The 16891-nt window shown below is 50.4% G+C and overlaps 1 protein-coding gene across 1 annotated transcript; it reads left to right on the top strand.

Annotated features, from left to right (window-relative positions):
- Positions 1-1161: 1161 nt before the first annotated feature.
- On the top strand, positions 1162-16464 carry TTL (tubulin tyrosine ligase). Its single transcript, XM_083858385.1, has 7 exons — positions 1162-1337; positions 4713-4791; positions 6497-6729; positions 9747-9882; positions 9976-10245; positions 11121-11264; positions 13518-16464. Exons 1-7 carry the CDS (start codon positions 1181-1183, stop codon positions 13633-13635), a joined length of 1137 nt encoding a protein of 378 aa, XP_083714511.1. The 5' UTR covers positions 1162-1180; the 3' UTR covers positions 13636-16464.
- Positions 16465-16891: the final 427 nt, after the last annotated feature.

Raw genomic sequence — 16891 nt, 5'->3', positions numbered from 1 at the left:
ACAGCACATACCCAAACTGGGAAGAGGGAATGGCTGCAGGATCTGGGTCCCGGGTGCCCTGTGAATCCCTGGGCTGTTGGGTGTTTTGAGCTAAACCACACACAACACTGTGAAGAGAACACACACCGAGGATGCATCTGAAAACAGATGCAGAGGCACATCCAATCCCAGGTCCAAGAGCACCTCCTAGTAGAAATAAGCTGCCTGGAGAATTTTTTTTTTTTTTTTAGCTGTTATAAGACAGCAGCTATTTTTTAAATTATTTTTTTTCCATCCATGAATCACTTAACACCTTACCTTGTGCTGTCAAGAAAAGGAAAAGCAATGTGCAGGTCATGACCAATCTGTGTTTCCTTCAGCAAAATGTTCTTTATTTCTTGGAAATGTATCATGATTTATAGCAACCAGGTAGAGTATGCAATGCTGATAGAGTGTCTGTAGGAAAAACAGGACATTAACCAACTCAAAACCTCAGAATTTTCATTATTGATAGGTTTGTCAGGACAAACCTTATTTGTGGTGGGGAGGAGACCTGACTTTCAGGTTTTGAATTTCTGAGTTGTCTTTGATCTGCTGCGTGCTTGTTTGTGGGGAAGACAGAAGTGATGGGTACAAGCAAGAAGACCTTTCCATAACCAGAAAGACCACATTAGCTAGTAAGGTAGAAGTGATTTGAAGGGTCAGGCGGGTTAGGAAGGAGGAGATCTAGTGGCTCAGGGCTGAGCTGCAGCTTTGGGACTCCTGTGCACAGAACAGGCCCCCAGGGCTGGGCGGGGACCCAGGGGAGGGAGGGAGGGAGGGAGGGTGAGCATCCCCCTGGGGACCGGGGCTTGCGGGTCTGTCATCCGGCCTGTGCTGGGCGCAGGGGACACCCCGCCCGGAGCCACACCGGTGACAGACCCCGGGCGGTGACAGATCCGAGCCGGTGACAGATCCCGGCCCGGCCCCCGCGGCTGCAGGGCGTACCGGGGCGGGGAGGAGCAGGAGCAGGAGCGTGAGGCGGCTGAGGATCCCCGGCTGTGAGGGCGGTTCTGGTTCCGGGTCAGGCCCCGCCCGGCAGGCCGAGGCGGTGGGCGGGGGCCCCGCCATGCGGAGCCGGGCCGGGCCCAGCCGGGGCTGCGGCGGGGCCCCCTGAGGCGCCGGGGGTAGGGCGGGGAGCGCCTTCCCCCGGCCCGGAGCCATGTACACCTTCGTGGTGCGGGACGAGGGCAGCAGCGTGTACGCCGAAGTGAGCCGGCTGCTGCTGGCCAGCGGGCAGTGGCGGCGCCTCCGCAGGGACAACCCGCGCTTCAACCTGATGCTGGGCGAGAGGAACCGGCTCCCCTTCGGCAGGCTGGGTAAGGGGCCTCCCTGCTCCCCTCCGCTCCCTGCTCCCCTCCGCTCCCCCTCCCCTGCCCGGTGTCCCCCGCCCTGTCGCTGTCCCCTGGCTCCCTGTCCCCCCGGCCGTCCCGGCCTCCGCCGCCCGAACAAAGCTCAGGCCCGCGGGGTCTGTGGGCAGCCGACCCCCGGCAGGGCTCTCTGCGGGCCCTGATCCCTTTCCCGAGCTCCCGGAGAGGGATTCCCCCGGTGCTCCCCTAAACACCCCGCCCAGCCCGTGCCCTGTGCCGTGGTGGAGCAGTGGCCGGGGACACGAGGGTCCCCCTGTGACATGTGGCAGGGTCCCGGCTCCCCCTCGGTGCAGCCCCCGGTTGCCTCCCTGGCCCTGCAGCAGCGCCCTTGGGCTGTTGGCACCACTGCGGGGCTTGGGACAGGCACCGTGCGTTTGTTCCCGTGGTTCCAGTGTCATCCCCATCCCCTGCCTGGTGCTGCCTGCGGGGTGATGGGGCTGTTTCTGCTCTTTGACACAGGAGGCAGGACAGGTGTAAGCCAGGCACGTTCAAACCTTCACTCCAGAGCTGAGGCTGCTGTGGGCGTGCCTCTGCAGGGCTCGGTGGGGGTGATGGCACTATAGTCCATGCCCAGAGCAGGCTGTGGGTGATTCCAGAGGCCCTGTGTGTGCAGGGCACCCTGCACCCCCTGCCTGCCCCCTTTTCCCCTGCTGCCTGACCCCCACTGTCACCCCACCAGCACACAGGGCTGTGGGAGCTGCCTTGTGCAGGCTTGTCCCCTGCCTGCCATGGATGCTACTGTCCCATGGCACAGCTGCCCTGGCCCTGTGCCCCACTGGATGGTGCAGAGCCCAGGAGCAGGGAGGGAGAGTGCCCACAAGCAGGGAGAGCCAAGCCAGGCACTGGCAGCGTTGCAGGGCGTGGCAGGGAGCGGGGATGCACTGTCATCTTGGTCCTGGTTTCTTTCTTTCTGGGGTGATTTTGCAGCACTGCTTCTGGCTGCAGAAACATCAGACTAGGCAGAGCCCCCTCAGAGCTCCAGCAGCTCTGGTGCAGGATGGCTTTGCAGCCCCTCTCTTGCAGCAGAGACCCATCTCTGACTGCTCTTCCCAATTTGCAGGTCACCAGCTCCAGCATCTCTCCCTTGTCTCTTTCAGATTTGTGAGTGGAAAGTCCCCATGACATGGCAGTGCCATCTGGTCACCTCCCCGTGTCAGGGTGTCTACAGCCGGCAGGGAAACACCAGGAGAGGCTCAAGCAGTGAGGATACTCACACGTGCTGGCAGCAGGCACAGCAGGCAGACCTGTGCTTTGACTTGCCCAGCGTGGTATCACATGAGCATCAGGTCTCATTGCAGAACAAGTGCAGGTCTTTGATGACAGTGGCATGCACAGCACATCCAGCCATGGTGGGCTTGTGGCCATCTCTGTCTAACCCCTTCCATCCTCCAGAAGTGTCGTGGCTTCCCTGAGCCCTTCACCATGTGTTGCCACAGAATGCCCAAAACCTCAAACCATTTCTCACAGCCAAGATGTGTCTATAACCCGTGGAGAGGGGCCACACTTTGACACTGGCTTCTTTAAACCATCCTCCTATGGCAGGAAATGGTTGCCTGAAATCAGTAGATTCAGACCAAAAATAACGTGGTTATTTTGGTGCATTTTCCAAAAAGCTCTATCTTCTTTGGTTCATCTTCCTGAGCAACTGTTGCATGAAAGCTGGCTTGGTTTTCCTAAGGGCTCTACTCGGTGGAAGCAGACATTAATTCGGGTAGCTGTAGGGATTTGCATTACTCGGGGCCTAAGCTGGATCATGGAGAGAAGTGGGGACTGTCAGCATGCACCACTGCCCAGCTGCAGGGGTCTCTGTAGCTCTCCCTGATAACCTAATTCCTGGGGGATTGTACCCTTAAGCTGCATCCACATCTAGCAGAAAAGCAGTTTGTGCTGAGGGGATGGAAAGGAGGAAGAGGCTGCAGAGGGGATGCTGGGCTCTATGCCCTGCTGGCCAGGATGGGATTGCCACTTTGGTCAGTGCCTTGACAGCTTTTTAATCCCACTAAACACATGCTGCAGACCTCACAACATGCCCCAGAAGTTTCCCCTCCTGCCTTGTGGTCCCTCTTTGGTGGCCACCCAACTCTGCATTGCAGCCTGCTGCTCCATGGCAATGTCCAGGAGCCCAGTGAGGATGTGTCTCCCCGGGATAAACTGGAAACAGGAGAAAAATTGAGGGGTTTTATTATTTTATTTTCAGTAAACTGTGCTGGCTGCACACTGAAGTGCCTGAATTTACAGATCTTTCCTGCAGGATGGTTTTCAGCTATCTTGTATTTAAAGATTTGTGAATAAAAGTGACCCAGGTCAGGAAAGTGACTTTCAGGCTGAAAATAGATATTCACTCTCTGTGATCTTGCAGCTCCCTGGTGTTTAAGGTAATGTTTGCTCCAGGCCTTTTTTCCCAGGCAAACACCAGGGAGGATAAGTAAAACCCTGAATCCTTTTTCAGGATTCTGGGTGCCTCCCAGAGAACTTCCAGCTGAGCACAAGTGTTTCTGTAGTGTGAAAAGGTGAGGCCAGGCAGGCTGTGGTGTAGAGTCCAGTGTTGGTAAGGAGGTTCCCACTCTCTTTGTCACTGCTGGGGCCAGACCTGGATACTGGGGCCAGTTTGGGACTTCCCAGTGCAAGAAAGGCTTAAACAGCCTGGAGTTACCATAGGAGGGGCCACCAGTATAGCCAAGGGGACATGGGTTGGCAGCCAAGCACTGGGACAAGGACTTAGAGAAGTCAGTATCTGTCGTTAGAGATACTCAGACTTTGAACAAGAGGTTGGAGCAGAAACTGCCAGAGGTTCCTTCTCACCCCAGTGTCCAACAGGTCTTGCTGCAAACTGCTAGAAAGAAGCAAGACTCCAAATCTTTCAGTGTTTCCCATTTTATTTTGTGGTATCAGGCCCAAGAAGGAATCCTGTTGTGACAAAGAAAAAAGGCCCTTTGGTAAGCTGTGATCTTTGTGTCATGGTGTATTTCCTTGCATCCTCCACTTGTATTTAAGAGTAACTGAAATCTTGGTCCTTAAAAACTTACACCAGCAGATGGAGAACACTTTTGAGTAGTGCTGCCAGTTCCCAGTGTGAATTAGGAAAAAAAATTACTTCCCTTTGCAAAATGGATGTGTCAGATTAAAAAACAAGTGGATAACTGCATGGGTTTTTTGTAACTAAATGAAAGAAGCCACAGGAACCAGTTCACAACTTATTTCTGTAATGCAGGGCAAGGAAACAGCCTCCATTTTTTTCCCTTACTGCACAGGCCCTTTGCACCAAGCAGCTGTTTTGCCTTTACTCATTGAGGAGTTTGTCTGACCTCTGTTTCCCCTCCTTAGGCCATGAACCTGGACTTGTGCAGCTGGTGAATTACTACAGGGGAGCAGACAAGCTGTGCCGCAAAGCATCCCTGGTGAAGTAAGAAATTCACTGAAATGTTAGATGGGCTTGGCAGAAGCTTCTCTTCTAACCCTTGTTGAGTGCTGAACCTGTTTGGAGGGTGTTTCACAGAACAGCTGCCCTGGGAGTGTCCCAGCATGTGCTGTCCTCAGACCCCTGGGCTGGTCTCTAGAGCTGTTTGTGTGCACAAAGGCCTCTCTGTAGCCTCGGGGGAAATGCCATTTCCATTGAGTCGTATCTACTTGAAACAGAGTGTATTGAATCAGATTAGAGCCAAATCAAAAGGAAGAAGAGACCCAAGCATATCTGCTCTTTTTCCTTGCAGACATTTAATTAAAACCTTCTCCTTTTAGTCTCTGTTTCATACAGAGAAGAGACACTAATGTGCCTTTAGTTAATCAGATTTGTTGGTCAAACAAATGCTTGGAGACATCTCCAGGAAGAGCTCTGGGAGTTATTTCTGCATGACCTGCCATGCCAGGGTCTCCTGGGGAAATGTGGATGAACTTTCATTGTAGATAACCCTCGTCCCTGTGCAAACTCTGCTCCCACTTGAGTATCTTTATGTCAGAGCTCTTGGTTTCCTTCAGCAATTTGATTGCCCATTACAGTCTGTGCTGCCTCTCACTGATGCAGTCCTGCAGACTGCCTGTGCTGATCCAAGCCCTCTCCTTCCTCTGCAAAGAGCCTCTTCCCAGTTGCTTTCCTGCCAGTGGTGATGATATTTGTCAGAAAGTGGAAGATATTTTTAAACAAGCACTTACAGCACTCCTCAGATGGATTTCTCTTTAGCCTGTTACCTAGTGTGCTAAAAGCACTTGCACACCTGTTTTTATATCCTGCAGCTTGGCTGACCTTTTTAACTGTAGGGTCAATCATGCATCAAGCTATTCAGGAACCCATGGGACAACAAATGACATTCCTCAGGGCTCCTAAAGTGCCACTGACTCCCTGCCATCTCAACAGAGAAGCACAAATACACAGAGAGAGTCAGCATCTCGTGAGCTCCACTTCTGCCCTTAAGTAAAGCACAGGCATTTGGAGAGGCAGGCAGCTCCCTTGACTTTGAAAGAAAACAGGCCTGAGCTCTGCTAACAGAAATTTGCTGCTGTCTCCAGACATTACTGGTAGGAGGCATGTGCCCAGGGATCCCAGACACCTTGGGATGTGAAACATGTAACCGTGCCCCTGCTTTTTGTGGCTTCCCAGTGGTCTTCACACACAGCTGCGACACCTGCTCCGATCTCAGTGGGAATGGGATTGAGGGCTAAGCACCAGCACAGAGTGCATTACTGCTCTGGCTTCCCTGTTTTCCAGTTGTGATCACAGCATCCTTCCTGCCCTGAGCTGTGTCAGCAAAAATACCTCCTCAGTTTCCTTGAGCAGAGATGATGCAGGGAATGCACCACAAGCTTCAGTTACGTGGAAACTTCTCAGCTGTTGGTTATGTGATATCCATGGTGTTAGTAAAATGTTAAATGAGAGTATGCAGGTTTTGGTTCAAAGAGCAGTGCTTTGCCGTGGGCTGGGGTTGCCATGATATCCTTAGGAAAACCCTAATTTCAAGGGTCTAAGGAAAACAGGATAGTTTAGCACAGACTATCCATAGGCTGCCATCCATCGTCAAGCAGAAGGGCCCAGTTAAAGATGATTTTTCCTTATTAAACGATCCCCATGCAGTGGGAGCACTCCGGGGTTTAACAGCCTGTCTCTCCTCACCCAGGCTAATCAAGACAAGCCCTGAGCTCTCCGAGTCCTGCACGTGGTTCCCTGAGTCATATGTGATCTACCCAACAAACTTGAAGACCCCGGTGGCTCCAGCCCAGAACGGAATCCGCCACCTGATAAACAACTCCAGGACGGACGAGCGGGAAGTGTTCCTGGCAGCCTACAACAGGCGGCGGGAAGGCGGGGAGGGCAACGTGTGGATCGCCAAGTCCTCTGCTGGTGCCAAAGGTTCATTCCCCACCACCAGGAGCTATTTCTCCTTATTCCTCTGAAGGGTTACAGGTTTTGGCTGAGCCACGCTGATGTGTGGGGTGTCTGTGAGGGGCTTCACCCACCGTGCCAGCCAAGCCACGTGGTGTGCCTGTGCTGCCTGGGACATGCACGGCAGAGAAGGGGCTGCACCTCTCCACATGTGCACATCAAAATGTGGGGAGGTGCTGCAGGGAGAAGGGGGCAGGGACCAGCCATCGAGGGGATGTGGAGAGCAGGTTAGAGGGAGCAGAACAGGATACAGGGAGGTGGTCAGCAGGCGGGACTGCAGCCTTCAAGGGCAAGGAACCCAGCTCATGCTGCAGCTTAATTTGCCTTCTCCTGGGTGGAAATCCTGCTTGTCTTTCAACCAGACTCAGATGCCTGGTGCCAGTGCCTTGCCCATGAGAGACTTGCCTGAGCAGCCACGAGCTGCTCAGCTCAATTGAAATTGCACCCAAGCCTCAGGGGATGGTAGCAGAGCAAAGACAACCAATGCAGTGTCTGTCTGTCCATTTAATCTGAATAAGACAATAGATACCCAAGTGATAATGTGTCCTTCCTTGTTCCAGGGTTATTCCATCACTCACTCTACAGAAATAATGAGCTCTGAGACAGCTGGACACAGCTATAAATGCTGTGCTGTCTGTCAGTTATGGTGTTATCATGGGCACGTTATTAGAATGGCTGCATTTAAAAACTTACCTTGCCATGTGTGCAGCAGGGCCAAGCCTGAGGAAGGACCTGATCTTTTCAGAGTGAACAGGCCCACATGTATTACTCATATTTGCAGAGTCACTTAGGATGCAACCTTGCAAAAGAGAATGTGAAAGCCAGAGCTGGCTGCAGGGAGGCTGCGTGATAAAACTGTCCTTCACACTGGCTTCCCTCTCTGTTCTGCTCTCTTGGCTGTGTCACCAAGAAGCATTGGAAGAGTATCCTTATTTTCATTAGGAACGAAGGGGAGATGAGTCCTTTTGTTATGTCAGTGTGAGAATATCTTTCTGTGTGGTAAACTGGTAAAAAAAATCCATCTGGGTGTATGAAAAGGCAATTGCTGTGGTCTGCTGCAGGCTGAGCAGGTTCAGACTCTTCAGGTACTTCATGCAAGTGTGATTCATCTTTTGTGCACTAAAGCAGAGTAGCCTTTTGTATTCATCACTGTGCTGCTGCAAATTAAAGTGGAAAGCAGAGTCTCATGGTAATATTCTAGGGGGAAGTTTTATACATCTGGGGATTAGTTCTGATGAAGAAGAAAGCTTGTTCATACTAATTACCAAGAAGGATACAGCTCAGCACAGCCCCTGTCTTGGGACAGGTCTAGCAAAAGCTTGGTCATCCATCAGTAACAGGAAAATTCAAGGTTTATGATGCCCTGACTCAGACATTTTAAGGGTTTGCAACTGTGGCTGGAGGTTTTGGTGTTTCCTTTCAGAGCAGGGACAGCTGCCCCACATAAGCTGCTTTGCTGCCTGGGTGCACAGTTGAACTGACCCTCCCCTTGGTTTGCCATCTGTCCATGTGGAACAGGTGCCTGCTGATCTCCCCACTGCAGTGGCTTTGCTGGCTTGGGGATGGTGTTTCCCTCCTTCCCCCAGTGCACAGCCTGAAGCTGTGCCAGTGCAAGGATCTGCCCTGCTCTGCTGTGATCACCAGACTAAAAAGTCTTGCCCCCTACATAAAGCATGGGTAAGAAAGCTACTTTGATGACAGATTTCCTTTCAGTGGAGGGTGCTGGGATGAAAGGGAGGTCAGTAGGGCTGGAAAGCTGAGCAGAGGGTGGAGCAGTGGGAGTACCTGCAGGGCTGTGCTGGAAGCAACCTTCAGAAATCACAGCTAGGAACATTTTTCAGGGGATGATCTTGTCAAACCCTGCCTGCCCTCCGAACCTCTGTAACCCCTTTGATACCCCCTTGAAGAGTGAAGTTTTTTTGCCCAGTATTTCCTCAAAAACACTCAGCACAAAATTAAGACTAAGTCATGAGGTTTAGTCCAGAGAGTTAACTAATCCCTCAAGGACAGGCATAGTGCCAGAGGAGTGTTTGATAACCTTACCTGAGCTGGCTTATCCCTCATGGCATCATTCCTTTATGGAATCCCAGAAGGAAAATGGTCTCTCTTCAGTGCTCTGCAGCAGAAGTTTCCTATTTGGACTCTTGCAAGAAATGAACAGTGACATCTTCAGCCAAAATATGGGAGTGTTTAAACAGCACAGTTCATTTCTTTAACGAGGGGCTTCCACAGCAGGAACACTGAGTACATGGATGAACAATTTTAAATAGTACTTTTCCTTATTTAGCAATTACTTTAATAATAACTTAAATGAACTCAGTGAGCAGGGCAACAGTGAGTGTGCATGTGTGACTGCCTCTGGCAGCCAGAGAAACCAGACAGGGAAAGAGTCTGGGATAAAGAAACGCGCAAACTTCCCTCCCCAGATAAAAAAGAAAGACAAAAATCTTTACAGAAAATGTGCCAAGCCCCCTGTTCTCTATAAACTGCTGAAAACCAGGGAAAAACAAAACCAAATTTGTCAAGTGCCAAATACAAGCACCATCACACCCTCCTACCCCTGCCAAGCCTAGATAGGGAGAAGAAAAAAGACATAAAAGAAAGCAAAATGCCCTCAAGCCAAGCAGCTGCCTCACTGCTGGCCCAGGTCTCTGTCTGCTGTGCATCTCCTCACACCTCAGGAGCCATCCCCTGCAGATGTGCCCTGGGCAGGCTGTGCAGTGTCAGATCCCCTTGGTTCCCATTTGCATTAGGCCTGGTCTCTGCGGAGCCAGAGCCTGTGGCATGGCAGGAAAGAGATCCCTCCACAGCTTCATTCCCATGGAGTGGCTGTTGCATTGCTTGGACATTGGCTGACCCTGGGGCTGTAGGTTCTTGCATGTCACTTTCTGGAATGATGAGCCATGGTCCACTTGGGGCCTGAAAACCTCCAACAAAGGTAGAAGGATCCTCTACCTAATTTTGTCTTCAACTTTCTGTGCCAGGGGAAGGGATCCTGATTTCTTCAGAGGCTACAGAGCTCCTGGACTTCATCGATGAGCAGGGACAAGTGCATGTGATTCAGAAATACCTGGAGAATCCTCTGCTTTTAGAGCCAGGGCATCGCAAGTTTGACATCAGGTAACCTTTTCTGCCTTTGTAATGCCAGTTTTCTTTTTCATGCTGTTTCTTTCTGAGCCACTGAGACTGACAGTTTGTTCTCCTGTCCCCCAGGAGCTGGGTTCTCGTGGATCATCAATATAATATCTACCTCTACAGAGAGGGTGTCCTGCGGACCTCTTCCGAACCATATAACAGTGCTAATTTCCAGGACAAAACCTGCCACTTGACCAATCACTGCATTCAGAAGGAATATTCCAAAAACTACGGGCGGTATGAGGAAGGGAATGAAATGTTCTTTGAGGAGTTCAACCAGTATCTGATGGATGCCCTGAACACAACGCTTGAGAATAGCATCTTACTGCAAATCAAAAACATAATAAGGTAGCCAGCTGCCATGGGGAGCATAACCCTGCAGGGACAGGGAGTGTGTATGGACACAGCTGGGGAAGCAGACAGAGTAAGAAGGGAAGGGTTTCAATTGCATAAATTGAACATAAGGCCACAAATACTCCCATGTCACTGCTCATTGAAAAGGCAGGTCCATGGGTTCTGTTGATTCAATGGTTATATGTCCATGTCTCTGCCATCTGTGGTTGGAGAAAGAGTGAAAAGGGAAGAGAGGAGGTCAAAAGACAGGGCTGGAAGAGGCTGAGATTAAAAAAGGCATAAAGATGATAGAGGGGGAGTGAAGCTGGACTCCAGTGTGCAGACTCTGGATGCTTGCCCCACCATCAGCCAGTAGCAGCACATGGCTTTTGGCTAGGTCATCTTACTCAGTCCCCAGGAGCCAGTTCCTTCCTGGGCATAGAAAGTGCCTGCAGAGAGAGCTCGGTGCTGCAAAGAACCCAGGTCTTGACAAAGCAAAGAAATTTGCTTTGCCAGTACCCATTGCTGTTAGTTGCACTAAAAAGACGTGGCATAATCTTTGAGGGACTTGAAGACAAATGAGCATCCAGTGGCAATTCCTTGGGGATGTGCTGCAGCTCTTTGTGGCATTGCACATCACATTTTTCAACTTGCCTGACCCAGTGGTGAGGGAGGGTGCTGCTCTCCAGCTCCTTGTGAGTTAACTCAGGGGTGTCCCCACATGGATTTTCATGGTCACAGGATCTCACTTGCAGGGACCTGGTTACCAAGGCATGTGTTGGACATAACTTGTAATATGGGGCAGTTCCAGGGCACCCCCTCTCACTTAACTGTGCAGTGCACATGTCCACACCAGCCTTAACCTCGAGTTTGTGTTTCTCCCTTCACAGAAGCTGCCTTATGTGTATAGAGCCTGCAATCAGCACAAAGCATCTTCACTACCAGAGCTTCCAGCTCTTTGGCTTTGACTTCATGGTGGATGAGGAGCTGAAGGTCTGGCTAATAGAAGTCAATGGGGCCCCAGCATGTGCCCAGTGAGTCAATCAGTTTCTGTAATACCCTTGTGATGCCACCATCCATGTGCCTCACCCAAAACGTGGTTTATGTCCCAGCTCCAAGTGAAAAGGGTGAAAGAAAGTGAATGGCAAGGGAATTTTTCAGGCTAACACTGGACACTGCTCTCAGTGCCAGTTAGTTTGGGTTCATTACTTTCATCTCTGTGTTTGGTATCCCCCAGCTTCTTTCCCACGTGAGATGGGGCACTAACCTGGGTTTTTGAACAAATGGGTTTGAATGTAACTCGGGTAATTTTTATTACCCTTGGGTTGAAGTTACGTTTGCAGATTTAACACTTCGGGGGTCAGATTGTTTCTCAGTCTCTCTTGTGAAGCCACTGGTGGCTGCTCTTTGTATGAACACATGTTAAATGGGTAGCATTAAGGGCTGCAGCTGGAAGTGAGTGACTACATTTGCAGGCAGCAGGACCACAGAGCACACTGTGGACAGTGCAGACGTTACCAAATCTCTGTTACCAAATTCTTATCACCAATTTAGTGTTAAGAAGGGCATCGTTTATTCAGGTCACACGGGGGATAACTCCTGACCTTATGTGCCCGTGTGGTTTTACAAGTGTCCTGCTTCTATACAGTCACTACGTGCATGTTACAATTTACCCATTACTAAAAACCCATCCCCAGGTTCCCAGACTGAGTCCTTGTTTTGGCTGTGCCTGCATTCCTGAGCCAGATGTCTTCTTACCTTCCAGCCATCCTTGCTGGAAAAGCAGATTGCATGCCTTGTTTCTCTGCTAAGAGTTCACAGGCACAGTAAAAATTGAATTAATTGATCTTTTGGTATCACAGAGATTGGATTACAGCTTCTTCCAGCAGCCAGAGGGAGGTTGGAACAGCCAAACAGCCCTGGCCATGAACATCTCTGTGTGGGCACAGCAGGAGGTGCTGTATTACGTGACTGAGACAGCTGCAGGAGATCAGAAATTTTTTTGCTAAGTGAGCATCTGTATCATATTAAAAAAAACAAAACAGCAAAACAGAACAGGCTGTACATCACTGCATTAGCACTTGATCAGATTAGATGTTGATTAAATTAGGTTAGATCACCACTAACAGTAGACAGAAAAATGCAGGTCAGACCTAACAGACAGCCTGTTCAGCAGCTTTTTCAGGGCTAGAGCTCTGGGAGCTTTCTGTGTCCAGGATGCCCTGTCCACAATGTGCATCATGGTGCAATTACTGCCTTGCACCTCCTTGTCTTGCTGTATGGGTAGAATTTGGCTATTGCTGGATGGATTTGGATTGCAGCAGTGCCCTGTTTGTTTTGTGCCTCTTGGAAGAGCAAGGGCCTTGTTGGGCACTTGGAAAATTGAAAGCAGGTGAGGTAGGTTTTGGCTATTTGTGACTTCTCCTGTGCAGGGTTATTCTTATTTATAGCACTCGTATCACACAGCTCTCATTTAAAGAGGAAAAAAAAATGGCTGCTGTAAGCAATAACATTCCCAGGAGCTGAAAAAACACTTACTGTCGCATAGCCCCAGTGGCATGGAGTAAAAGACATTGTTAATCCTGGGGAAAACAACTGTGGTACTGTGTCCCAGATGCCAGCACATTCAGGGAGGTTACACGTGCATTTCCTCCAGCAGAAGATGAAATTGTTGTTAACTCATCTCAAACAACTTGTCTCTCTTCTCCCTAATCCTGCTGTACATGAGCTGTGCCATGGTGAAACACATCCCAGACATCTGAGGGTCCTGTGAAGCCCCTGTGCCTGGTCACCAGCTGATGTGTACCCCAGCACAGCATTTATCAAACCAGGAATGCATCAGAGCAGCCCCTCTGGGGCACATTCCTGTGTGAGCAGGGTCTGGTGTGGTAAATCCCAGCTCCCTGAGTTGAAAGGCTGGTACAGGGAGCCCTGATATGTTTTCTGCCCCTTTGCATCTTGTGGAGACTCAAATCTGGGGACTGAGGGTCTGGAGCCTCTGTTCAGAAGCCTGACCTGACTGTAAACGTAGATAATGGGGTTTGTGGTCCTTTGTGAAAAGGAGCAATACTGGGAATTATCACCACGGAAAAAGAAGGTATTTGTTGGTGTAAACAGGGAGGAGGTGGAAGAGATGCTGCTCTCCTGTTTGCCACCCTGAAACTCCTTGTAATGGGAATAGGATCTTGTAGATCTTGCAGGGAAAACACCTTTCTACATATAAACTGGCCGGGGTTCTGCTGGTTTGTCTTGTCTGGGTATCTGATTCTCTCTCTCTCATCTCTTAGGAAGCTGTATGCAGAGCTCTGCCAAGGAATTGTGGATGTAGCCATCTCCAGCGTTTTCCCCCTCAGTGACGCTGGGCAGAAGATGAGCCAGTCATCATCGATCTTCATCAAGCTGTGATGACAACACAACTGCCACTGCTGTGAACAGGGACAGACTGCACCCCTCGGGTCAGCACAGTTTGGTGGCTTATCTCAGTAACATGCCAAAAAGTGATAGAGACAGGCTTCTTATTTTCTGGGAGACCACAGGGAAAAACAACAAAACAGGCATCCTCACAGAGCTGTGATGAACCAGAGCTGCTCAGATAACTCTGCCTGCATTCACCAAAATCCACTTTAGAAACAGCTCCTGTGACTTTGATACCTGAAACAAATCTCTCTGGGAGTACAACAGAACAACCTTAAAATGAAACCCCAGCAGGGATACTGTAATGCTGTATTAGCTGCTCCTTTTCTATAGAGATAACATTGGGGTTTTTTAAGGGAATTGAGTGAAGAGAATGATGGAGTTGTCCTCCTCCCGCTGTGTTTATTCTTTCCTCACCTACTGCATCATTAGTGCCTTAGCTCGGCTCCAAATAGGTGACTCCTTTCCTTTGTTCCTGCTCTGTTGCATAGGAAGGAGCAAGCTCTCCTGGTACCTAAAACCAGGAACACCAAGAAGTCAGTTTCCTTAGGTCATTTTGCAGGCTGGTTGGCTGAACACCCAGGCAATGGCTGGCAAAAGGGTGCTGAAATGCAGGCGGTGAGTTATCCCAAGCAAGGAAGGCGATTTTCTTTATTTATAGCTATCCGTTTTCCTATTGAGATTTGAATCAGTGTCTGTCCCAGTCTGAGGCAGTTGGATTCTTGCTTAAAAGAGAGACCCCCTCGGAGCTCACCAGCAAGCTGTAGGATTTCTAGCATCACTTTTGTGCTGAGTGTTTCAAGTAGCAGGAACCTGATGCCAGATTCTTCTGAGGCACTGCAGTGAATTTAGGTTCTTCTCTCAGATTTCACCTTCATGATTTGAGGCTTGAACCTGAAACCTTTCTACCCAAATCCCATTTGATCCATCCAGTTTTATTCTCCTCCATTTGACAAATACTGCAATCTCAGTCCACAACTTGATCTTAGCTAGGGGGAAGGTGTGTGAGGTTTTGTTGACCAGGAGAGAGATTCCTGTTTGCCACACCTGGGAAATCAGGTGCTTTGGGAGGAAGGAGAGGTTAAATTCCTCGAGATGTCTAAATTTCAGAGCTAACATCTGCTTCGAGTGTAACCTAAATCCTTGTCATGTTTCCCACCTTGAGAAGTGTATCTGAATTTGCAGTGTGAGCCCAGCACATCGCTCTGGCAGGGAGAGAGGGTCGTGGAAAGAAATAGGTTCCTGTTCCAAATAACAAACAAGCCAGAAGACATTGTGGAGATTACAAGCTGCCTGTGTGTAATGGGAAGTGAATCAAGCAATGGAATTTCTGCCTTCCTCAGAAGAACTCAGCATTTTGGTGTACTCATCTCTGCTTGTGATGGAGATTTCAGAGTTCATGCAGCAGACAGTCCTGATGGGAAAGGGCTGGGTGATAAGCAGGGAGTGGGAGAAGGATTGGTTGGGTTTTCTAACCTCATGATAGCACAGAGGTGTCAGAATTTCACTGCAGTCCATCTCCATTGACATTTTTATGTTAGCTTAGCTGAGCTTAAAAACTGCACATTTTTTGCCCAGCAGTGGGAAAACCTCACAGCAACTGCTCTCATGCAGGATGTGCCTGAGGTGACAGCTGAGCTCTCATAAACTCTAGGGGATACGAGAACAGAAAGTCTTCCCCATCACAATGAACCAAGAAATGCTCATTTTCTGGGATGCTAGACCCATTCTTCTCCCCAAAAGGGAAATTTAGATAATGTTTGGTGGTAGAGCCACAACTACAGATGATGCAGCTATTCATGCCCTGCCTTTCCAGCTGGGCTTGGGGGAGGTCGTGTTTCAGGGACACTTGAATCCTCTTTTTGCTGAATTTTTCAGGAATAAGCAATGTCCTCTGGAGTAAAACGTGTATTTTCCACCTTCTCTCAAAGTGCCCCCCAAAGTAAAGCACAGAAGGTAAATGATAAAGGAACAGAGAGCACAGTGCCTACAGTTTTGCCCAAAATACTAGCTACGAGGTGGAGTAGAGGATGTGTGTGTGGCTGAGGCCTGGGCACTGCAGCCATGGGTGCACCTTGCAGGTGATGCTCACAAACCCCTGTGAGACTTTTGTTGGTTTCTTTTTTTAGGAGTTTACAACAATAAATGTTTTCTAGTTTATTTCAGCTAAAAGGTCAATAGAAAAGGTCTTACTCTCTTTCCTGAGCTTTCACCCAGGATACTGCTGGATTTCCAGACGACACCTACCATATTGCAGAATGTCTCTAGTCTTAGTTGTAATCCCTTCATGTCATCCATGAAGAATTTCTGGCCCAGGTGTTCTGGCTGCGTTGTCCAGCAGGGTCTGGTCCCACTGGACTCTGGGTTTCAGGTAACTCCCATGTGGCTTGTTCCATACGAGTTAGTCATGTTGTGCTTTGCTGAAATCTGGTGGCTGCCCACAGTCCATGGAGGAGGCCGGAGGAGTCTGAGAAAGGCTCAAACGCTGATTTCATCCCGGTGACTGTGACCAGCGCCCTCCAGGACTGCTTGCATGTCCCTGCTCCCAGCATTTCTTGTTCTCCACGAGCAGCTCTCTCCCAGGAGAGCGGCGCTGTGCCGTTCATAATCGTGCTCCATGACCGTGTCTGCTGCTGCAGCCCTTGGGAAACCTGGAGCTGAGAGGCTGTGGGGTTGACACCCCTGGCTGGGGGTGGTGTGCCCGGCTGCTCTCAGGCCAGCATGTGCATGTGGGGCTGGCATGTCAATGCCGGAGCTCCCGGCTCTCCGGTGGGCTCACATCTATCCACGTCTCTCCTAAACCATCATTAAAACATGCAAACCCCACAGCCTCTGGTGTTTCCTTGCCGTGTCAAGTCCCCACGACCTCGGGAACTGGGAGAGATGTCTCCGGGCTGTCCCGGCAGCGGTGGGAGCTGTGGAATAGCGGGGTTCTTCAGGATTCCAGACGTGCGGAAGTGGCAGAGAGTGATGGGGATGGGGGGATGTCCAGGCTCCTGTTCCCGGGGCGCACGTGGCTGGGCGCGGGGAGCGACGTGGGTGACACGGGGAGACCGGGAGCGGGGAGAGCCTGGCGGGGGGAGCGCAGCTCGGGGGGACGGGGATACGGGGGGGGGCGTGGGGCGGGGACGGGAGCGGCCGCAGGGAAGGGGATCAGGATCAGGATGAGGAGCGGCGGCAGGGATGGGGATGGGGATCAGGATGAGGAGGGGCCGCAGGGATGGGGATGGGGATGAGGACCAGGAGT

The sequence above is a fragment of the Zosterops lateralis genome (genome assembly GCF_965231275.1).
Source record: "Zosterops lateralis genome assembly, chromosome: 3".
In the NCBI taxonomy this organism is placed as follows: Eukaryota; Metazoa; Chordata; class Aves; order Passeriformes; family Zosteropidae; genus Zosterops; species Zosterops lateralis.
The sequence above is the reverse complement of the archived record's forward strand: the minus strand, read 5'-3'. Positions and strand labels throughout refer to the sequence as shown.